The sequence below is a fragment of the Narcine bancroftii genome, chromosome 10, assembly GCF_036971445.1.
Source record: "Narcine bancroftii isolate sNarBan1 chromosome 10, sNarBan1.hap1, whole genome shotgun sequence".
NCBI classification, from domain to species: domain Eukaryota; kingdom Metazoa; phylum Chordata; class Chondrichthyes; order Torpediniformes; family Narcinidae; genus Narcine; species Narcine bancroftii.
The window spans coordinates 53,252,536-53,269,844 of record NC_091478.1 but is presented as its reverse complement, the minus strand read 5'-3'; the positions used below and the strand labels follow the sequence as shown (position 1 = coordinate 53,269,844).

Below are 17,309 nucleotides of genomic sequence, written 5' to 3'. Positions count from 1 at the left end.
TCCCAGGTTTGCATTTGGAACCTTTCTTAAACAGAGGAACCACATGCGCCACCCTCCAATCCTTTGGTACCACCCCCATGGCCAGTGACATCCTAAATATCTCTGTTAATGGCCCCACTAACTGTCCACTAGCCTCCCTGAGTGTCCTAGGGAATATTTTGTCCGGTCCGGGATATTTATCCACCTTTATCTTTTTTAACACAGCCATCACTACCTCCTCAGTTATCCTTATATGCTTCATGACCTCCCCACTATTTTTCTTTACTTCAACTGGTTCAACATTTTTTTTTGCCTCCTTCATCCATCCATTCACACATTCCCCTTCACCATTCTCTGCATTAAACTGGATCATCCAGTCCATGTCATTTGCTGCTGTCTATCAGCTCTAGCTATCCTCATCAGGACGCCTTACAGTTTTCATCAGTCAACTTTGATACCATTCACCTGATTTACACAAGTTCACAATATGGAGTCCTGAGGAGCACTGTACACTCACACATTTGAAAATACCCCTTCAATAGTGTCAGCAATTAATTATGCTCAGTCCTGGTTTCTGACAAAGGTTAGATCTAAGCCATTTCCTTTCACCATATGCTCTATTTTCTTAATCTATTTAGTGAATCATGAGTTAGATTGTCACAGATTTATCCAGCATGAAAACAGAACAGTTGGCCTATTACATCCATGCTGAACATTCTGCCCATCCACAGTAACCCCTTTTGTCCACATTAGGTCTGTATGTTTCTGTACCTTGTCTATTATATCTGATTCCACCATCTCCTCTGGCAATATTTTTGAAATAGAACAACATAAAAATTTCTGCAAGTGTACCATGGAGCACATTTTGTCTGGTTGCATCACTTTCTGGAATAGAGATTCCAATGCACAGGGAAATACTCCAGAGAATTGTTTACACACACAAAGAGCAGTCTCCACTCCATCGAGAACATCTACAAGGAGCAGTGTCATAAGAAAGCAGCCTCTATCCTCACAGACACCCACCATCCAGGCCATCCCCTTTTCACACATCAAGAAATATGTACTGGAGCCTGAAGATGTATCCAGCAGCACAAGGACAGCTTCTTCCACTTTGCCATTACATTTCTGAATGGACAATGAACCATAGACACTAGGTCATGTTATCCTATTCTCTTGCACCATTTATTTAATTTTGAAATGCAATTTATAGCAATATTTGCACTGTCATGCTGCCACAAAACAACACATTTCAGGACATGTTCATGACAATATATTCTGATTCTAAGAACACTGGAGCACAGTTCTAGCCCTTCAGCCACGATATTGTGTCAACGCACATAAACTTATTCAAGATTCAATTTATTGCCATGTAATTACACAAAATTGCTTTTGGCTGCTGACAGATTTGCCATTAGCAGAAATTTCTTGAAGGGCAACTTATAGTCAGAGAAAAAAAATCAAAGAAGAGACCCCAGAGTCACCGAGGGCTCGTCAATTCACTCCAGCACTCTTGAAGCCACACAGAGTCCAGTCCAAACCATCGACAATCCAAGCTCAAGATCTGAACCTCCATTACGATTAGGAACCTTGCAGTGCCCTTGGCACTCTCTCGCATCCCAGTTCTGATACCTGGTCCCCTTTCAGCTAGTTTGGAGCCAGTTTCCAGCAGTCCACAGCCTCTATGGGTTCCTCGCCTCGAGTCACCAGCAGCCCGCCACCTGTGTGGTTCCTTCAACTGCAGAACTCCTCACTGGACCACCGTCATTGTCACCGTCCCGTTCGTCATCTTCTTCTCAGATGGGGATTGATCTCCCCATTTTCTGCTGCCCTGCTCCAGTCTTCCATATCCCTGGAGTCTGGAACCCCTTGCAGATGCTGCCAGTCATATGCATCACCATCTTTGGTCCAGACCCTATGGTTGTGGGATTTTAAATAAAACTACTGTCAGCTCCTTTAACAGGCCATTCAAATCCTATATGGAGCTGACTGCTCTGGGCAGTCGGACTTGGTGGTTGGACCCCACAGGAGCGCTGTGTCTCCACTCCCCACTCTCCGTGGGTCTGTACCAGTGGCAGCGCTACCTTGACAGCAGCTCAGGCAGCACCACCATTTTCTCCATGATCAATCTAAACGTTCCCTTTCTCACAGTCCTTTATCTTCCATTTTTCCTACATCCAAGAGTCTACAAGAGGCCTGTTGAAGAGTCTTGTAAATGTACCAATTGCATCAGCCCCCACTCCCACTCCCAGATATGCATTCCAGGCACCCACCACTCTCTGTGGAAAAATGTAACTCTGACATCTCTCCTGAACTTTCTCTCCTCACCATGAACAGATGTCCACCCTTGGAAAAAAGTGCTGGATGTCCACCCTATCTAATCCTCTCATAACCTTGTATACTCAATTAAATTGGCTCACATTCTCCATTATTCCAACTTTCCCTCATAAGACATGTTCTCTAATCCAGGCAGCATCCTGTTATATCTTGTCTGCAATCTCTCGAAAGTTTCCACATCATTCTAAGAATAAAGTGAACGTCAGTGTGGCCAAACAAGAAATTTATGGAACTCCAACAGTTCTGTTCCCTAACTTATGAAGCTCAGTACATCATATACTTTCTTACCCACTCTATCAACTTGCATGGTAATTTTGAGGGATCTATGGACTTGGATCCCAAGATCCCTCTGTTCCTCCACACTGCTAGAAATCCTGCTAATATCCACCTTCGAGTTCAACCTTCCAAAGTGCGTCACCCAACTCTTACCCAGATTGAACTCACACCACCTCCAACCTTTGTATCATCTGCAAACTTATCTTCCGTATCCAAGTCATTCATAAAGATCACAAAGAGCAGGGGTCCCAGAACAGATCCCTGCAGAATGTCACTAGTCACCGACCTCCAGGCAGTCATCTGGCATTATCATTATCTTTATGCCTGTTTCATGGAAGGCCAATGAATTGTAGCCAGAGATGTGACTTTTAATTCTGGTTCTTTCATGTCTCCCTTAGGTGGTGGAGATTGATCCAGAGCCTGCCCATACTGTTCTTGAAAACAGCAGTCGGGAGCTGGAACTGAAGATCAGTGCAATGGTGGATTACAGTGACTTCGAATGCTTATGTGAAAGCATTATCTTCAAGGATACGCTGTTGTACAAGACTCGAATCTATTCGTTAAGTATCTCATGGTTGAGTAGAATTGTTTCTATTTTCTCTCTTAGACCTCCACTGTAAATGACAAACATAAGACCTGGGGACTCTAGCAGAACCTCCAAGCACTGGTTTGTTTATTTATTCCATTGTTTTCATTTCTGCTTCTCCTTCATAACATTTTATAACATTACTAGTCCATAGACCATAGGACCATAAGACATGAGCAGAAACAGACCATCAAGTCTGCCCTCCATTCCATCATAAGCTAATCTATTTTCACATTCAGCCTCACTCTTAGCTTTCTCCCCATAACCTTTGATGCCTTAGCTAATCAACAACTTATCAATCTCTGCCTTAAATTATTTGACCGACACAACTGCCTGCAGCAACAAATTCCACAGTTTCACCATACTCTGGAGAAAGACATTTCTCCGCATCTCTATTCTAAGTAGATGCCCTTCAATCTTTTTTTTAAATTTTTTATTTTTCACACCATAAATCACATTAGCCATGATATACACTTTTTCTTTTTCACACATATACAGTGACTTTTTCTCCCCCCCACCTCCTTCCTCCCAAGCCACCCCCCCACCCCCCCTCTCATCCATTTTAGGTATACAATCTAGGTTGCATTAAACCAGTCAGACAATGTTGTCATTCAACAAAAATACACCAGAAATTCTACTGAGTCCATTCTTTTCTTTCTTTCTCCTTCCATCAACTTAGGTAATGTTTGTCCCCGGTAGGTTTTCGCTATTGTATTTAATGTAAGGCTCCCATATTTGTTCGAATATTTCAATATTATTTCTTAAACTATATGTTATTTTTTCTAATGGAATACATTTATTCATTTCTATATACCATTGTTGTATTTTCAAATTATCTTCCAATTTCCAGGTTGACATAATACATTTTTTTGCTACGGCTAGGGCTATCTTAATAAATCTTTTTTGTGCATCCTCCAAATCAATTCCAAATTCTTTGTTTTTTATGTTACTTAGGAGAAAGATCACTGGATTCTTTGGTATATTGTTTTCTGTTATTTTATTTAATATCTGATTGAGATCATCCCAAAATTTTTCTACTCTCTCACATGTCCAGATTGCATGAATTGTTGTTCCCATTTCTTTTTTACATCGAAAACATCTATCAGATACTGTTGGGTCCCATTTATTTAACTTTTGCGGTGTAATGTATAGTCTGTGTAACCAATTATATTGTATCATACGTAGCCTCGTATTTATTGTATTTCTCATCGTTCCAGAACATAATTTCTCCCATGTTTCCTTTTTTATCTTTATATTTAAATCTTGTTCCCATTTTTGTTTAGTTTTACCATTTGTTTCCTCATTCTCCTTTTCTTGCAGTTTAATATACATATTTGTTATAAATCTTTTGATTAACATTGTATCTGTAATCACATATTCAAGGTTACTTCCCTCTGGTAAACTCAAATTGCTTCCTAATTTATCCTTCAAGTAGGTTCTCAGTTGGTAATATGACAGCGCTGTATCTCCAGTTATATTGTACTTATCTCTCATTTGTTCAAAGGATAAGAATCTACTTCCTGAAAAACAATTTTCTATTCTTTTAATCCCTTTTTTTCCCATTCTCTAAAGGAAAGGTTATCTATTGTAAAAGGGAGTAGCTTATTTTGCGTCAATATTAGTTTTGGTAATTGATAATTTGTTTTATTTCTTTCTACATGAATCTTCTTCCAAATATTGAGGAGATGATGTAATACTGGAGAAGTTCTATGTTGTACCAATTTTTCATCCCATTTATATAATATGTGTTCAGGTATCTTTTCCCCTATTTTATCTAATTCTAATCTCGTCCAGTCTGGTTTTTCCCTTGTTTGATAAAAATCTGATAGGTATCTTAATTGTGCGGCTCTATAATAATTTTTAAAGTTTGGCAATTGTAAGCCTCCTTGTTTATACCATTCTGTTAATTTATCTAGTGCTATCCTCGGTTTCCCCCCTCTCCATAAAAATTTCCTTATTATTTTCTTTAACTCTTTGAAGAATTTTTCTGTCAGTTGTATTGGCAATGCCTGAAATAAGTATAATATCCTTGGAAAAATGTTCATTTTAATACAGTTTATCCTTCCTATCAGTGTTAGTGGTAGATCTTTCCAATGCTCTAAATCGTCCTGTAATTTTTTCATTAGTGGATTATAATTGAGTTTATATAATTGGCCTAGATTTTTGTTTATTTGTACACCTAGGTATCTTATTGCCTGCATTTGCCATCTGAATGGAGATTCCTTCTTAAATTTTGAGAAATCCGCATTATTCATAGGCATTGTTTCACTTTTATTTACATTTATCTTGTAACCTGACACTTCTCCATATTCCTTCAATTTCTTATATAATTCTTTTATTGATAGTTCTGGTTCTGTTAAGTACACTATAACATCATCCGCAAATAGACTGATTTTATATCCCCTGTCTTTTATTTTTATTCCTTTTATATTATTATCTATTCTTATCAATTCTGCTAGTGGTTCTATAGCTAGCGCAAACAATAAAGGTGATAGTGGGCATCCCTGCCGCGTTGACCTGCTTAAGTTAAATTGCTTTGATACATGTCCATTTACTGTCACTTTCGCTAACAGTCCCTTATATAATGCTTTAATCCAATTAATATACTTCTCCGGTAAACTGAATTTTTGCAATACTTTGAACAAATAATTCCATTCTACTCTGTCGAAGGCCTTCTCTGCGTCTAAAGCAACTGCTACTGCAGGTGCTTTATTTCCTTCTACTGCATGAATTAAGTTAATAAATTTACAAATTTTGTCTGTTGTGCGTCTTTTTTTGATGAATCCAGTTTGGTCTAAATTTACCATTTTCGGTACCTGTTCTGCTAATCTGTTTGCTAATAGTTTAGCTATTATCTTATAATCTGTGTTTAGCAAAGATATTGGTCTATATGACGCTGGTGAGAGTGGATCTTTCCCTTGTTTTAGTATTACTGTAATTATTGCTGTTCTACATGAATCTGGTAAGCTTTGTGTTTCATCAATCTGGTTGATTACATCCAGGAGGGGCGGAATTAATAAGTCTTTAAATGTTTTGTAGAATTCTATTGGAAATCCATCCTCTCCTGGTGTCTTATTATTTGGTAATTTTTTATTATCTCTTGTATTTCTACTGTTCCAAATGGTTCTGTTAATTTATTTTGTTCCTCTATTTGTAGTTTTGGTAGTTCAATTTTAGTCAAAAATTCATCTATTTTCCCTTCTTTCCCTTCGTTTTCAGTTCGGTATAATTGTTCATAGAATTCTCTAAAGTTTTCCTTAATTTCTTTTGGATTATATGTAATTTGTTTGTCTTTTTTCCTTGATGCCAATACCATTTTCTTAGCTTGTTCTGTCTTAAGCTGCCATGCTAGGATTTTGTGCGTTTTTTCACCTAGTTCATAATATTTCTGTTTTGTCTTCATTATATTCTTCTCTACCTTATATGTTTGTAATGTTTCATATTTTATTTTTTTATCCGCCAATTCTCTTCTTTTAGTTGTATCTTCCTTCATTGCTAATTTTTTTTCTATGTTTACTATTTCCCTTTCCAACTGCTCTATTTCCTGATTATAGTCCTTCTTCATCTTGGTTACATAACTTATTATTTGCCCTCTAATGAATGCTTTCATTGCATCCCATAGTATAAACATATCTTCCACTGATTCCGTATTTACTTCAAAATACATTTTTAATTGTTTTTCAATAAATTCTCTAAAATCCTGTCTTTTAAGTAGCATGGGGTTTAATCTCCATCTATACATTCTTGGAGGGATGTCCTCTAGCTTTACTGTCAATATTAAGGGTGAATGGTCCGATAGTATTCTCGCTTTATATTCTGTTTTTCTTACTCTATCCTGCATACTAGCTGATAACAAAAATAGGTCTATTCTTGAGTATGTTTTATGTCTAGCCGAGTAGTATGAGTATTCCTTTTCTTTTGGGTTTTGTTTCCTCCATATATCCAAAAGTTTCATTTCTTGCATTGATTTAATTATAAATTTGGTTACTTTGTTCTTTCTGTTAATTTTTTTCCCCGTTTTATCCATATTTGGATCCAAATTCAGGTTGAAATCCCCTCCTATTAGTATGTTCCCTTGCGTATTAGCTACCTTCAAAAAGATATCTTGCATAAACTTTTGATCTTCTTCTTTAGGTGAATATACATTAAGTAGATTCCAAAACTCTGAATATATCTGACATTTTATCATAACATATCTCCCTGCTGGATCTATTATTTCCTCTTCTATTTTAAATGGCACATTTTTACTAATTAATATAGCCACTCCTCTTTCTTTTGAATTATACGATGCTCCTGTTACATGTCCTACCCAATCTCTCTTTAATTTCTTGTGCTCCAATTCAGTTAAGTGTGTTTCTTGGACAAATGCTATATCAATTTTTTCCTTTTTCAGTAAATTTAGTAGTTTCTTCCTTTTAATTTGGTTATGTATTCCATTAATATTTGTAGTCATATAGTTCAGCGTAGCCATTTTATACTTTGTTTATCTTCTCTTTCCGTTTTTCCATCATTACCTTTCTTCCTTTTCCATTTCTGTTTTCTTATTTTCAACTCTTTATAAGACAACATTCCTACAACATCCAACATTTTCCTTATTCTCCTATTTATATCTTCTTTATCCCCAATCTCCCCTTCCCCTCCTGAGTTGTCCTTTATCCCTTGTCGGACAACCACATCTCCCCTCTCCATTTGGGTTTGCGAATCCACTCGCAAGCGTCAACTGATTTTGCAGTGACCGCTATTTCCCCCCACCCAGCCCCCCCAGAAAAGATTTAACTTTTCATATGTAACAAAGGTCACTCTTTTAATTCCCTCCTTATTCTCTCTATTCCATTACCTTCCCTTATTAATTCTTGTCTATACTATCTATGTACAGATACATTCACGTATGCACATTGTATCTATTCACTCTTATACCTCTTTACCCACATACATATCAATCGTGATCATTTTTACTCTCATTACCCGTCTTCATCCCTCAGTCTATTTTTGTAATTGTTCTGCAAATTTTCGTGCTTCTTCTGGGTCCGAGAATAGTCTGTTTTGTTGTCCTGGAATAAATATTTTCAATACCGCTGGATGGTTTAGTATAAATTTATACCCTTTCTTCCATAAAATCGCCTTTGCTGTATTGAACTCCTTTCTCTTCTTTAGGAGTTCAAAACTTATATCTGGATAAATGAAGATTTTTTGCCCTTTATACTCCAGTGGTTTGTTGCCCTCTCTTACTTTTTCCATTGTCTTCTCCAGTACCTTTTCTCTTGTAGTATATCTTAGGAATTTTACTACAATAGATCTTGGTTTTTGTTGTGGTTGTGGTTTAGAGGCCAATGCTCTATGTGCCCTTTCTATTTCCATTTCTTGCTGTAGTTCTGGACATCCTAGGGTCTTAGGGATCCAATCTTTTATAAACTCCCTCATATTCTTGCCTTCTTCATCTTCCTTAAGGCCCACTATTTTTATGTTATTTCTTCTGTTATAATTTTCCATTATATCTATTTTTTGAGCTAGTAGTTCTTGTGTCTCTTTAGTTTTTTTATTAGATTCCTCCAATTTCTTTTTTAAGTCTTCTACCTCCATTTCTGCTGCTATTGCCCGCTCTTCCATCTTGTCCATTTTCTTTCCCATTTCTGTTAAGGTCATATCTATTTTATTCATTTTCTCTTCTGTGTTGTTTATTCTTTTTCTTAAATCATTAAATTCCTGTGTTTGCCATTCTTTAAATGACTCCATGTATCCTTTAATAAGAGAAAGTACAACCTTTATCTTGCCTTTCTCTTCTTCTTCTATTTCACTGAACTCTTCCTCTTCCTCTTCTTCTTCCTCTGGGTTGGCCATCTGTTGTTTCTTTGTTGCCCTTTTCTTCTCTTCTTTCTTGTTTCCATTGTCTTCTGTGTTCTCTTCTTGCTGCAGGTGTTCTGCAGCTGTCGTTGCCGGCTGTGGAGATCGACTCCCCAGCTGGTCCCCCCTCCCGTCGGTGTGTTTATTTTCATGCGCATCGCGCATGCGCGACTCCTCGCGCATGCGCGGTTGCGCACTTTTACTCGGCTCAGCGAGCCATTTTTGTAGTCCACTATCTACCGACCTGAGGGAGCGGGTTTCTCTCTCCACCGCGGGCCTCTTCGAACAGGTAAGGCCTTCACCTTCTTCCTCCGTTGTCTTCTCTTCCTCTCTTCTTACCGTTGCTTTCGATTTTTCTTTTTTTGTCGCCATCTTCTTTCCACCTTTATACTCACTTTTCTTTAACTTTTATTTCTGTGCCTTTGTGTTTTCCTTTGTTTTTCCCGACTTTTCTGGAGAGGGCTGGAGTTCACCGTCCAGCCACTACTCCATCACGTGACTCCTCTATGCCCTTCAATCTTTAAGTTGTGGTCTCTTGACCTCGACTCTGCTGCCATGGGAAATAACCTTTCTACATCTACTCTGTACACACCTGGCAACATTCAAAATATTTCAATGAGATCCCCACTCATTCTCCTAAATCCCAATGAGTACAGGCCAAGATCTGTCAAGTGATAATTTTTTCATTCCTGCAATCATCCTTGTCAACCTCCTCTCATCGAAGGCACATCCTTTCTTAAATGAGGAACCAAAAATTGCTCACAATACTCCAGGTGAGGTCTTTCAAGTGTCTTGCAAAGCCTTAACATCACATCCCTGCTCTTACATTCTATTCCTCTTGAAATGACTACCAGCATTGCATTTGCCATCTTCACTGCTGACTCAACTTGCAAGTTTACCTTCAGAGTATCTTGCATGAAGACTCCCAGGTCCAATTGCATCTGAAATTTTTCCATTTTCTCCCCATTTAGAAAATAATCTCCCCATTTATTTCTTCTGCCAAAGTACATGACTGAACATTTTCCAACATTGTATTCCATTTGCCATTTCTTTACCCATTCTCCTAACCTGTCTTCTGTAGCCTCTACGATTCCTCAATGCTAGCTGCTTCTCCATATCATCTGCAAACTTGGCCATAAAGCCATTAATTTCACAATCAATAGGCTCCTGAAACCTTCCGATAATGTTCTGTCTGCTCTTTACAGTGCTGTCACACAAATGAGGGACCAAAAGATCCCTTTCTGTATCAAACATTCTATGACTCAACTATTTGAATATAGAGACATTAAACTGAGCCAATCCTGTCCTTGTAAATAACTATGGGCCCACACATCATCCAAGCCTGAATATTAATTCATAATCAGGGGCAGGAATCAGCCAAGTCAACAATTACAAGTCCTCCTGTAGGCCTTGAGAAAGTGCCACTGGGGTCGTCATGCTGAGACTAGGCTGACCAGAGAGGTTGCCATGCATCAACATCATCTATTGCATCCTCCATAAGCTGACTTTTTATTCATTGAATGGGGGCTTCACAGGTTAAGCCATCATTTAATTGCCTGTCCATAGCCCCTTTCCACTGGCACCTTGTCCCAGGAATTAACAGGGAATTAACTGATTAAGGGTCCAGTGGAAAAACAATCAGCACGCTGGTGTTAAACCATGCCAGGGATTGATGGCTTCTACCCCACTCATATTCTCGGCGCCAGTTGAAGCCAGCATGCCAATTAAAAAAGGACAGCAGAAAATCACCCATTTCTGGCTGAAGGTAGACCCTCTGACCCCTGGGTCAGTGGAAAAGCAGTCAGTGCCCCAGTTAAAGGTGGCCCAGTGGAAGCAGCACAAATGGCTACCTATCCTGGGACACTGTACGGCCTATTAACTGGGATGCCAGTGGAAAAGGGCTCATAATTGACTTCGAGAAGGTGGTGTGAGCTGCCTTCATGTACCACTGCAGTCCTCAAGGTGTGGGGATACCCAAAACACTGTGGGAGAGGGATGGCCATGATTTTGACCCAGCAACAATGGAGGAATGGCATTATATTTCTCATCAGGTTGGTGTGGTTTAGAGGTCAACTTCCAGGGTTTGGTGTTCCTGCCTTGTCCCTCCAGCTGCTAGAGACGTTTAAGGAGTCTCAGTAAGTTGCTGCAGTGCATCCTGTAGTTGCTGTTCAGGGGCGAGGGTGGTGGAGTGAGTGAAGAGTGTGGACGGAGGTGTATCAAGACCCTACCATGTCCTGGATGGTGTCAAATTCTCGAGTATTGTTGAGACTGCACTCACTCAGGTAAGTGGAGATCGCATTCCTGACCTGAGCCTTGTCAATAGTAGGCAGGCTGTGGGGAGTTGGGAGTTGAGTGAATCACCAGAGGATCACAGAAGAACCAGTGCTCTGTGTTTACAAGAGTAGGTCTCTGAACTGCTCTTGTTACCATATTTGTTACTCCAATTCAGTTTCTGGTTCATGATAACCCCCTGGATATTGTCAGTGGTGACTCTGTGAAGGTAATAATGGCCATTGTCAAGGGGAAGAAGCTGGGCTTTCTCTCGTTGGTCATCATTGTTGCCCAGCACTTGCTTTATTACCTGAAGAGAGTTGAACATCATGTGATCATCAATGAACATCCTTACTTCTGGCCAACATGACAGCACAGCCCTTGTTCACTGCATAGAAGAAGGACAAAACAGAAATCTAGAGCACAGTACAGGCCCTACTCTCCAAATTGACTAGAATTTCCCGACTGCATAACCCTTCATTTTTCAAATTTCCATGTCTCTTCTGGGATCCTATTGTACCTGCCTCCAACACCACTGCCGGCATCACATTCCATGCACCCACCGCTCTCTGTGTGAAAAACTCATCTCTAATTTCACCCCTGTACTTACTTCCAAGCAGCTAAGAACTATGCACTCTGGTGTTAGCCATTTCAGGCCTGGGGGAAACATATTTTCGTCCACATGATCAATGCTTCTCATCTTGTTCACCTCTATCAGGTCACCCCTCATCCTTTGTCGCTCCAAGGAGAAAAGACCAAGTTCACTGCATGCTGGAACATGAAGCTGCTGGTCCTGGTCCTACTTCTACGATATCTCCATTATGGCAACAAGATGACATTACTCTGTACCTCTCCACATCCTGTGTTTGTCCGCATTCCCTGTCAGGCTTTCTGCGTTATAACAACATTATCCGTCGTAACTTGATGATTGTCCTCGTCATCTTGTTCTGCTTTCATGCACTTCCTTTGCTTCCTTAAACTTTTCAGTCTCTCTCTCTTAGATCCCGACCCCCACCAGAATATTGTTTTCTCTTTAGTTCAGGTGTAACCCATCACCATTGTACAAGAAACCTCTGACCTAGAAGTGATCCCAATTGTTTATAAATTTGACCCATTCCTACACCAACTGCTCAGCCTATGTTCATGTGCTCCATCCTGCTGTTCCTACGTTCACTGGGAGTAATTCAGAGATCACCTATTTAGGTCATAGCTCCCTATATTTATTTGGCAGGACTAACTTGACTAAGTGCATGAGCTCATATTTCCATTTGATCCTGATCCACTATTGTATACTGGTCATTGCCTCTCCTAAACTCTCCCCATACATTCTGATACCTTCAGTAATCCACAATCTTCTGTGGAAATGCATCCACTCCTCTCTGAATGAAGTAACTTCTTATTATGGAAGTAAAACAAGAAAGTCCACAGACACCGTGATTGAAGTAAAAACACAATGCTGGAGAAATTCAGCAGGTAAAACAATGCACTCCACGCAGCAATGTCAAAATACACAACCAACAGCCCGGGCTTCAGCCAGCCATAGATTTCCATCTTTTCTACACAAAGTACTCTCTTCAACCTGCTGAGTTTCTCCAGCATGGTGCCTCTACATTTAATTTCTTCTTATCTCATGCTCCAAAACCTGACACTGCGACCCCTGACCATGGGCCAAGAACCTTCCAGACTAATGTGCCATGTGGGACCTTGTCAAAGCTCTTGACTAATTTACCATGCAGGACCTTGCCAAATCTATGACATTATTACACAGCAAAGATTCCACTTCCAGTAAGAAAAACGCCAATCCTCTGTCTCTATCACCAAGCCAATTTTGGATTCAGGTGCCTAAACACCTTGAATCCCATGTGCTGTTATTTTATGGACCCAGCCTTGGGGACGGCTGGGATGAGAAGGATGGGAGCAGAGGAGGACAAAGAACAGCTTCCTTGGTATAGTAGGTACCTTCTAGAATGGAGGAGGGCCCAACCTCACAGCTTGCAGCAACTGTTCCTCACCATTTATACTTGGTATGAATAGTGATGTTGTCATAGTGGAATGCTAATGCCTAGTGATGGCCATTTCCAGGGGTCAGTGTTCATTTTTTAGGTACTGGAGCTCACCAAAAATGGTAACAAGGAGGTTCCGGAGCTGTCCCATGAGGTGCCGGAGTGATGCTCCGGTGAGCTCCGGCAGCACTGCACCCCTGGCCATTCCCATCAAGTGGGAATAATGCATTTCTCCCTTGATTTAGCAAAGTTCTCAGTATTCATTCTTCCACTGGAAACATCACTGGCCAGAACATGATCTTAACCAGACACTTCATTACTCTGGCCACTGTGCATCAAGAATTCAACTCCTTCTCCCACAAAAGTACAAGTCAGAGCTGTAAGAGGAAGTTCAGTGAGAAATGTTCTCCATGTTTCTCTTTGAATCATTGTGAGAAACCTTTCCCCCACTCATCGTGTGGGAGCCCATCTGGTGAGCAGGTGTCTACCTTCTTCCAAGCCCCTCCCTCCACTCCTGGTACAAAGATAACCATGAGAAAAATCAACAGACGAAAGGTTTTAGATTGAAATCAAGTTCCTTGTCATCTGATTACACAAGTACAACCCGACGAAACAGCGTTCAAATAGCTCACTACAAATTCTATGCGATCAACAGAAGTAAAAATCCTGTAATGAGGTGACCAGAACTGAACACAATACTCCAAGTGTAGTCTTACCAGAGATTTATAGAGTTGCAATGTGACCTCTATACTCCTGAATTCAAATCCCATATTCATGAATCCCAGCATCCCATAAGCCTTCTTAACTATCCTAACAACCTGTGAGGTGACCTTGAGGGATGTATGGATTTGAACCCCAAAGTCCATTTGTTCATCCACACTCTTAAATAACCGACCATTAACCCTGTACTCAGCCATCTGGTTAGTCCTTCCAAAATGCATCACCTCACAATTATCCGGATTGGACTCCATCTGCCACTTTTCTGCCCAATTCTGCATCCTGTCTATATCCTCTTGTAACCTTCGATAACCTTCAGCTCCATCCACAACTCCTCCAATCCAACCTCCGTGTCATCCACAAACTTACTGACCCATCCTTCCACCTCTTCATCCAGGTCATTTATAAAAATTACAAAGAGCAGGGGTCCCAAAACAGATCCTTGTGGTACTCCACTAGTCACCGACCTCCATGCAGAATACTTTCCTTCCACTGCTATTCTCTGCTTTCTTCCTACAAGCCCATTTTTTAACCACGCAGCCAAGGTTCCATTGATCCCGTTACTCATGATTTTCTGGATGAGTCTCTCATGGGGACCTTGCAAAAAGCCTTGCTAAACTCCATGTAGCTGCCCTACCCTCATCAGTTTATTTTGTTACCTCCTCAAAAAAATCAATTAGACATGAGTAACGTCATCTTCTTCATAAAGCTATGCTGACTATCCTTGAGTAGATTGTACTTCTCCAAATGCTCATAGATCCAATTCTTAAGAATATTCTCCATTAGTTTACACACCACTGACACAAGACTCAGCGGTCTATAATTCCTAGGATTCTCCCTGTTACCTTTTTTTTTAAATAAGGGGACTACATTTGCCATTCTCCAATCCTCCGGCACCTCCCCTGTGGCCAAAGCAGATTCAAAGTTCATAACTACTGACCCAGCTCTCTCTTCCCTCACTCCCCACAGTAGCCTGGGGTATATTGCATCCGGCCCTGGGGACTTATCGATCTTGATGCTTTTAAGAAGATCCAACATTTCCACTTCCTTAATCTCCACATTCTCCAGCACACAGGCCAATTCTATTCCAACCTCACCTTGATCAAGGTCCTTTTCTCTTGTGAATACTGAAGCAAGGTAATCATTTAGGCCCTTCCCAACTTCCTCCACCTCCAGGCGCATGTTGCCTCCCTTATCCTTTAGTTGGCCCACTTTTATTCTCATCATCCTTCTGTTCTTCACATATGCATATTGGGGTTTTCCTTAATTCTATACCAAGGCCTTCTCATGCCACCTTCAAGCTCTCCTAAGTCCTTTCTTAAGCTCCTTCCTGGCTACCATATACTTCTCACCAACCCTTCCTGTTTCCTGGTCCCTTTATCAAACATATGCTTCTTTCTTCCTCTTGACTAGTTGCTTCCTGCACGTTACTTCTGTGTGTTCTCCCTTCTCACTAGTTCCTGCCTCATCCCTTCATAATTAGCCCTTCGCCAGTTAAGCACTTTCCCAGTTTGACTGTTTTATATCCTTTTCCATAGCTATGTTGAAGATAAGAGAGATGTGGTCACTCTCACCAAGATGGTCTCCCATTGAGAAGTCTGCCACTTGACCAGGTTAATTTCCCAGAACCAGGTCCAATATGCCCTCACCTCTAATTGGCTGGTCCACATACTTTGACAGGAATCCTTTTTGATCACACCGGACAAATTCAGCCCCATCTATCCCTCTTGCAGTCAGTAGGTGCCAGTCAATATTAGGGAAGTTGAAATCACCCATATCTATGACCCTGTATTTCCTGCATCATTCCAAAATCTGTCCAGCACGGCACACTCTTGCAACCTCAGTAGCTTCTCTCTGTTTGTGCCTTTGGACTGAATTAGACACATATACCGAAGAAGCAGATGTAGGTGGGGCAGGATGTTGGTTTTAAGTGATGTGTAACTAAATCACCGGTTTTGTCTTGTACTTCATAGAATCGTGGTGACCAACAAAGGCCGTGGAGCACTGGAATACTGCTGGAAGGTGCTGATGAACAAACCGGGTGGAAAGGACCACACCCAAGAAGTTTTGCCTATGTCTGGTGCAGAAAGAGAGGCTGGGGAGGATTATGGTAAAGAACATTGCCTTATTCATTTTGACCTAAGGTTCTCCTGAACAGGATGGTCAAAGCACATCACCTTGTTGGCTGCCCTAGATTTATCAGAATAATGGCTGGGGAAGAAATTAATAGGCCTTATCTTAGAATACAGACCCTTCCAGTACAGTACAGGCCCATCAGCCCATGATGTATGTGGTGGCATCTCGTAAACATACACAATAATATAACCCTTCCCTACCTCACATCCATGTCCCTCATGTACCACCCTCCCCCAGCCCTCATAATTCCAGGGACCCAGCATTTGCTGTCTAAAAGATATACTTTTTACATCGCCCCTAAACTTTCTTCCACTCTCTTTAAACTGGTCTCCCAGGAAAAAAGGTGCTGGCTGTCCACCCTATCTCAGTCCCTCATAATCTTGTAGACCTCTATTAATCAACTCTCATCCTTCTTTGCTCCAAAGGGAAAAGCTCTTGCTCTGTGAGCCTTGCTTCATAAGCCATGTTCTCCAATTCAGGCAGAATCCTGGTAAATCTCCTCTGTGCCCTCTCTAAAGTGTCTCCATCCATCCTGTAATGAGGCGACCAGAACTGAATGTAATACTCCAAGTGTGGTCTAACCCGACTTTGATAAAATAGTTGTTGCTACATCGCAGCTTCACAGCTTTTGAACTCAACCCCGCCACCCCCCCTCCCAATTAATGGCCGGTTCACCGTACACCAACTTGTGAGGCAACATTGAGAAATCCATGTTGAACCCCAAGATCCGTCTGTGCCACCACACTGTTAAGAATCCTGCCATTAACCATGTATTTTGCCCTCAAGTTCAACCTTCCAAAGTGCATAATTTCACTTTTATCTGGACTGAACTCCATCGGCCACATCTCCACTCAACTCTGCATCCTTCCTATATCCTACTATAATCTTGTAAGTCATTGCACAAACCTCTCCATAGATACAATGGCAACAGCAGTGAGAGTAGTAGAGAGTTCATAAAATAGGGGAGAACTAGCGGGTGTCTAACCCAAGCTGGGTCTTCTATACTGTATATGGGCAGCCCCTGCCTTCCATCAGGCACAGGGTGAACCTTCTGTATTTCATCCATTCTCATGCTGTGGTATCTGATGCTAGTATTGGTCTCTCTTCTTTCCTCTCTCTCCTTTACAAGACCAAAGAGAGGACATAGACTACATTGAGGCCACATC

The 17,309-nt window shown here is 40.8% G+C and overlaps 1 protein-coding gene across 1 annotated transcript in view; it reads left to right on the top strand.

Annotated features, from left to right (window-relative positions):
• The window catches only part of hydin (HYDIN axonemal central pair apparatus protein), a 1,560,590-nt gene that overhangs the window by 1,283,649 nt on the left and 259,632 nt on the right, over positions 1-17,309 (top strand). The window contains exons 67-68 of the mRNA XM_069900939.1: positions 2,988-3,148; positions 15,981-16,117. Coding sequence (XP_069757040.1) covers positions 2,988-3,148; positions 15,981-16,117 — 298 coding nt within the window. The remainder of the gene's footprint in view (positions 1-2,987; positions 3,149-15,980; positions 16,118-17,309) is intronic.